The 6,882-nt window shown below is 45.6% G+C and overlaps 1 protein-coding gene across 2 annotated transcripts in view; it reads left to right on the plus strand.

Moving 5' to 3' along the window:
- The window catches only part of Dnai3 (dynein axonemal intermediate chain 3), a 55,310-nt gene extending 49,066 nt beyond the window's left edge, over nt 1-6,244 (plus strand). For both annotated transcript variants that reach the window (XM_055614345.1, XM_055614346.1), the window contains 4 exons: nt 380-584; nt 1,997-2,088; nt 3,974-4,096; nt 5,947-6,244. In XM_055614345.1, the coding sequence (XP_055470320.1) occupies nt 380-584; nt 1,997-2,088; nt 3,974-4,096; nt 5,947-6,084 (558 nt within the window). In that variant the 3' untranslated portion in view covers nt 6,085-6,244. The remainder of the gene's footprint in view (nt 1-379; nt 585-1,996; nt 2,089-3,973; nt 4,097-5,946) is intronic.
- The last annotated feature ends 638 nt before the right edge of the window (nt 6,245-6,882 follow it).

Raw genomic sequence — 6,882 nt, forward strand, 5'->3', positions numbered from 1 at the left:
TTAAAAGATAAATGGAAGATAAAATAACTTGTCCTGTGTAAATCCCACAGCACTGCAGGCGAGATGGCTCAGTGAGTAAAACTGTGTAAGCCTTATAAACTATGTTTGATCCCCCAGAACCTGTAAATGGGCAAAGAAAGAGCCAACTCCTCCCCCTCTCACTTCTACATGGCTGTTGTAGCATGTGGAAGTCTCTCTCTCTCTGTCTGTGTGTGTGTGTGTGTGTCATTTTAAAAAAAATAAAAACAAAACCCTACAACAAAAGAAAATAATCATTGTCAGTTAAGCTGTACTTTAAAAAAAAAAAAAACATTGTGAATATCCCTTAAATCACAGGAGACAAAAAATCTTTCACTGTGTCTTTTAAACTTGTATTTAGACTGGACCACTTCTTCAAACATGCTGTGCACCAAAAAGGTACACGGCAGGGCACTGGTCGCTGACAAGGCCTGGCGTCTTCTACATCGGCCGAGAGGATGGATATGTCGATATCTGGGACCTCCTGGAGAAAACTCACGAGCCAACCCAGTCCCAGAATATTTGCATCACCATGATCACCTACATCAAACCCTGGACCTTTTCCTGTATGTTCATTCTAATCCACAGTGTTTGGCTGCACCAGGAACACTCTGGCATCGCCTGAAAAACCTCCCTTGTTTCCCTCGTACCTGTCCTTTCTTCCCTCCTCCTGCCCCCTTTGTTTCCTTCTCTCTCTTCTGTCTCCACTATTCCCTTTGCTTCTCCAACAAATATTCCCATCCTTTCCTTCACTCTTGCTCCCAAACTCTGGAGGCCCCTAAGTGTCCCTCTGTCCGAGCTCATCTCCAGCAATCCTCAGACTTCTGAGAAGGCCAGGCTAAGGCCCATCTCGAACCAAGGGGTGGAAAGCAGCCATCCTGTCTTAACCTGGCAGAGTGGTCCTAAACCTTTGCTGCTGCTTTCTGTCCATTTCTCTTCCAGAAATGTTGAACTCTATTTCTTTTTCAAAATTTTTAATGTTCTGTAGTGATTCTCACATGAGGCCACATCAAACAACTCTCTTCACAGGATCACATGGTTCTCTAGGGTTATATACCTGTTGAAGCCTCAGTCCCTGGATTAAATATGAATCAGTAGCAATATACTACCAAACAAGCATAAATTCAAGGATGTCTCTGTAGAAAACTAATTCATTTCCTTTGTTTTTTGTTTGTTTGCTTTTTCCTGTTTGGAACAGTTAGTATTTCCTGTGTAACTCCAGTATATGTCTTTGCTGGAAGACGGTCCCCTTGTTTCCAAGTCTATAGACATAAGATTGTCTCTATGATTTCTTTCTTAGAAACACCCCACCTGGAGACTCAGATTCAGAATCTCTAGAATGTCTCCGTCTGGTTTCCCCTCAGGCAAGAGGCACAACCAAAGTATGCTATCCTATCTCTGGTACAAAACGCTGGCTTTGCACCTGCAGGTTCTGGGTGTAGGATTCAGCGGTTTGAGCCAGACCTCCTGAAAACGAGAGGAGGGAAACATCAGGAGGCCATGGAGAGTGAACATTCTCACACTTCCTTTTTTTTTTTTTTTTTTTTTTTTTTTTTAGCAACATTTTTGTCATGGGAAAACTGTGGTTGGGGCTGTGTCAGGGAACCTCATCTACACAGTGCTGTGTCTGTGCCGTGGTGCTTGGGTCAGAACCTTCCCGTGTGCCATCCCTGCTTCCTGAAGACCACGGAGAAGAGGGGCTGTCAGCCTCTCTCCTCATATAGACATCGGGAGAGTGAGGCTTGAGGGGGTGGGAGGCTGACAAAGACTCAGAGTTTAACTTTCATCTCATCAGCTGGAAAAAATGACTTGTCCATGTTTATACCGTCCAGTCATGAACATCTGATAGTTGCCAGGAGCGAGGCAACCACAGCAGGTCCTCCGGGAAACCACAAAATAAAACAGGTTTTGAGTTTCACCTCTTCAGATGACTTTCTGTTTGTTGAATTTCCCCCCAATTTTTTTTTTAATCTTTCAGCTAAGCAGCAGTTTATAGCCATAGCTGACTATTATGGGACACTGCATATCTTAGAAATTCCTTGGACATTAAGTCATCCTTCCTTTAACGAGGTTAGTAAAGTTTTGGCTTTGCAAGTTTAATGTTTCTGAGGCATTTCTTATTTTTAAATTTAAACTTATTTATTGGTGTTGGGGTGGGTGAATGCCATGGCACACTGGTGGAAGTCAAGGTGCGTCTTTGAGGAGTTGATTCTGTTACCACTGGTTACCAGGGATTGAACTCAGATCTTCAAACTTGGCAACAGTAGCCTGACCTGCCAAAGCATCTTGCCAGCCTTTTGGGGCAATAACTTAAAAGTGTGTTTAAAATGCTGGCACTTTTGTTTTACAAGAGAATGAGAGGCTTACATGTTTTAAATAACAAAAGAATACATTTTTATCATATGAATTAAATAGTTTGATGCTACAAAAAATAACCAAACACAGGATGGGACGAAGCACGGGCTGGAAGAACGGCTGACATAGAGGGTCATCATTTCAAGTTATAACTGAGTTTAGATCTGTCCGATCAGTGATATCCCCCCTCGAATACTCTGTTGATGTATTTACATGTCTCTCCAACACCCTCCCCAGCTTCAGCATATTGCTTGGCCTGCATTTCAACGGACAATCCTTTGCCCCCTCCAACCCTGTACCCCCTCCAAGTGTTTTAAGCAATGCTGAGGATGAGGGTATAAAAGGCTCAATTTAAAAAAATGGTAAGTATATATACAGCTAATACTAAATATACAGATTGCAATCTATTTATTATGAGTCCTATCACCAGCCTAGGTCTGACAGGCAGCCGGCTTGCCCAGCTTGCCTTCCCCAGGTCATCTCTGATGGATTCTCTGCTAATGTCCATACACCCGCACACCAAGCCCTCCAGGGATCTAGAATTCAGCATTGCTTCTTGTCCCTTTAAAGTTGCCACAGAGGGCTAGAGAGATGGCTCAGCCATTAAATGCCTGACTCACAGGCAGAAACATACAAAGTCTCTTCATCTGCATTTACCAAGTTCAGCTGAGGATATGCAACCTCAGTCTCCTGAGTAAGAAGAAAGAAAGGGGGAAAGCAAGCTCCTAAATATTTCTACTATAAAAACTATGGGGTTCTGTAGCCCTCTCATTCCAACTGTAAGTGTTCCTTTTCTAGGAGCCTGCAAGTCACAGGGACCTAAATGTAAACACAGAAGAGCTCATGTCTCTGGCCTGCAGGCCCAACCTTCAGACTGTATTCACCTAAACTGTGGGTCACGACCCCTTTGGCAAACCTCTATCTTCAAAACATTTACATTTCGGTTGTTGGGGTTTGGACAGGAACAGCCCCCATACCCTCAGATGTTTCAATGCTTGATCTGTCTGCAGTGGCACTATGAGGAGGTGTGGTCTTGTTGGAGGAAGCATGTCGCTGTGGGGAGTGGGTTTGGAGGCCTAGTGTGGCTCAGTCTCCTTCCTGCTGCCTGTGGGCCAAGAACTGTCAGCTCGTTCTCTCACTACACATCTGCCTGCGTGCCACCATGTTTCCCAGCATGATGACAATGGGCTAACCTTTAAACTGTAAGCCAGCCCAACCAAATGTTTTTCTTTGTAAGAGTTGCAGTGGTCATAGTGTCTCTTTACTGCAACAGAAGCCCAAACCCTAACTAAGACAGAGATTCATAACAGGAGCAAAATTACAGTTAGGAAGTAACAGTGAAAATAACTTCATGGTCACAGCATGAGTAACTGTATTCAAGGGTCTCAACTGAGAACCTCTAGTCTAAAGGAAGAGAGGCATTCAATCATGATTCTTCTGCCTCTCGGTTAAGAAGGCCGTTCTGAGGTTGAGATCAGCTAGAGCTGGGAGATGAGGTGGGAAAATCCCAACTACAGAGTGGCAGGCATTCTCACCAAGCCTTGTAAAGACCACTTGTGTCCCTGTGGGGTGGGCTCATCGCTGGCTTTGTTTCTGACAGGTATCAAGTGTGAACTACTACTTTGAAAGAGAAGTCAAGCATCTGGAGTACGTCCAGCAGCGCAAGACTATCCGTGAGCAAGAAAAGACTGACATGGCCCTAGAACTGGCGAGGAAAAAAGCCGTGAGTGAAATTTCAGCAACGAGGGTTGCCTTCCTCGCCCACCAGCGGGGTAGTGTCTCTGGGCTCATCTGCATGCTCCATGGCCTTATGCTGTGGGCATCAAGAAGCATTTCTTTGATTTCCTAGATCACTGTGGGTGAGAGCTGCCCACTACACAAGTAGTGAGATCCTATGCCATTTGTGTCTGTTTATTGCACATCGGTGTATTCCAGGCGGCAAGGCTCTATACAGCTCACATATGGAGTAATTCATGAGTGGTCAGTGTTCTCCTTCTATCTCTAAGTCCCAGGGAAGGAACTCAGGTCATCGGGCTTGGCAGCGGGCACCGTACCCACTGAGCCATCTCACCAGCCCTGTCACACAGCGAGATCCTGTCCAAGTCATCTTTCTCTGATTCACTATAATTCCAAAGTCCTTGAGTGTAGATGCAAAGATTCACAGATGAACACATTCGCTACATGGAGTTTTCATGCCTGGTGAATGATGCTTTGAAAGGGGCCATACAAAAAGGACCAAATACGGAAGCCAAGATGTGGAGTGAAGTCCCATGGATCTGGAGCAAGGCTCCTGTCTTTGCTGAACTTTGGTTGTCTTATCTGGGAAATGGGAACACCAACAGCTATCAAGTGTGAACAGCTACCTCTGGAGATTGCTGGAAGGCTTTCGGCTAAATAATGCGATCACCTGTCCTCAGAAGGTGGCCACACTAACTATAGCAGCGAGCAGATGAGAGGGAGAGGTGTGGGTAATGCTGTGAGCCCTCAGACAGAGAAGCGGGGAACTCACATCTCACACTCAGCCAACAGAGGAACGTGATGTTCTGCAGGCCTCACTCTCCTGTTTCTCCGACTCTGTCTGTCTGTCGGTTTTCTGTCATGTACTAGAACTCTGTAAATTGTTCTTGCATTCTCACCTGAGTCGCTCCGGTTCGTATTTCTGTTTCCTGCTGGCTTGTCTCCTCCCTTGCTTCTTTGTCACCAGTTTTCTAACTGACCCCACCTGTGGGCTCTTCACAGCCAGGCACATAGCATCCTCCAAAGTAACTTTCCAAGTGAGAGCCCGGTTCTCCAGGAAAAACACCAATATGTTCTGCGCAGGTCACTCACTGATAGACACGAGCTCACTATCACAGCAGAGGGCTCATTTCAAAAGCTGCCCTTGATGGAGACAAAGTATGCAGCAATCCCAAGGAATTAACTGTCCATCTGGTCCCACTGCAGCAAACAAACTGGCTGAGGCCTTACAAACACTGGTTTGAGCACTGTGGTGAGAGACACTGTCATGCAGTGGCTTGTCCACAGTTGCTACAACTCTAAGGACAAAGCAGCTCTGCAAGTCAGCCACCTCCCCTCCAGGCCACATATGGAAGGCAGCATGCACGGGAAAGGCCACAGGAACGGTTTCCTCGCTGATCTGTAGCAGTGCTTTTCAACCTGTGGGGCTGTAGGGGTCGGGAGAAGGGAATATAGAATGACCCTTTCGCAGGGGTCACTTAAGACCCTCAGAAAACACAGATATTTACATCATGACTCATACCACAGCAAAATTAGCTATAAAGTAGTAACAAAAATAATTTTATGGCTGGGAGTCACCACACAACAAAGAGCTGTATTAAAGGGTCATAGTTTTAGGAAGGTTGAGAACCACTAGTTTACAGAAAAGCCATGAAGGGCAGGCTTTTCCCCACTCCCCACTTCTCTAGCACATCACACTGCTGTCCTGTCCATCTGTCCTCCTACCCAGGCACAAGACCGTGCTAGACAGCACCCAGGTCAGCTCCTCCTCATTCCTCTTTGGATTCCTCTCAAGCTGCCTGTGGCTTATGGAGCTTCTTGCTTGTTCCCACCTAGAAAGTCTATCAGAAGACAAGAGAGGTGATGGAGGCGGAGCTGAGGCTGGAGTTCGAGAACTACCTGGACCTTGAGAAGAGCATCCTCTTCAGCCTTGGCCTGTCCAAGGACACAGAGAAGGTGTCGACCTGGATCTGAGATGGCCGAGATTCTCGCAGGTGGTTCCTGGGGATTCTGGCGGACTTCCCTCCCTCCTTATTGACTGTGTTTTATGTAAGGTGAGATAGCAAACTGGCCAGATATAGGATTATTTGTAAGCGTGGGTTTTCATCTCATTAGTGTTAAAGCAATTAAATCCTGGCAGATTTATTTCAGTCTCATTCTGAATTATTGAACTGTGTGCAAAGTGCGGACTTTTTGAATAAGGACATCTATATTTTCCTATAGTGGTATCACACTGCTGCTCCCCAATCCTGGTCATGCAGAAACCCCTAATCCCAGGGAGAAGCAGAAATCAAGCATAGTTTCTTCCCATCACGTTGCTTTTGGTCACCTCTGCCAAAGGAAAGCTTCCCCCAAGATGGTGCTCTAAACACAGTTCTCACCAACTGAATCCAGAAGTTTCTTTTCAAAAGGTCAACTCATGAAGATCTGTGTAGATTTATACAGGAAAAGAAGATTGACTTAACAGTGGAAAACTGAACCAGAGATTGACCAGACAGAGAAATTGTAATCGTGACAGGTACAGGAAACACTTGCTAAAACACAACATTCAGGACAGAAACACCTTCTTAGCAGCTACAAGGAAGACCTTCTTTACCTGATGAAGGACATTGAAAATGCACCCTTGTCATGGCTGCATTGTGCCTTTTCTATTGCTGTGATAAAATGCCATGTCCAAGGCCACTTATTAAAAGAGTGTGTTTAATTTGGGGCTCACCGTTTCAGAGGGTTAGAGTCCATGAGCACCATGGAGGGACCATGGCCCTGGAGCAG

Source organism: Psammomys obesus, unplaced genomic scaffold (assembly GCF_907164565.1).
Source record: "Psammomys obesus unplaced genomic scaffold, mPsaObe1.curated_primary_1811, whole genome shotgun sequence".
Taxonomy (NCBI): Eukaryota; Metazoa; Chordata; class Mammalia; order Rodentia; family Muridae; genus Psammomys; species Psammomys obesus.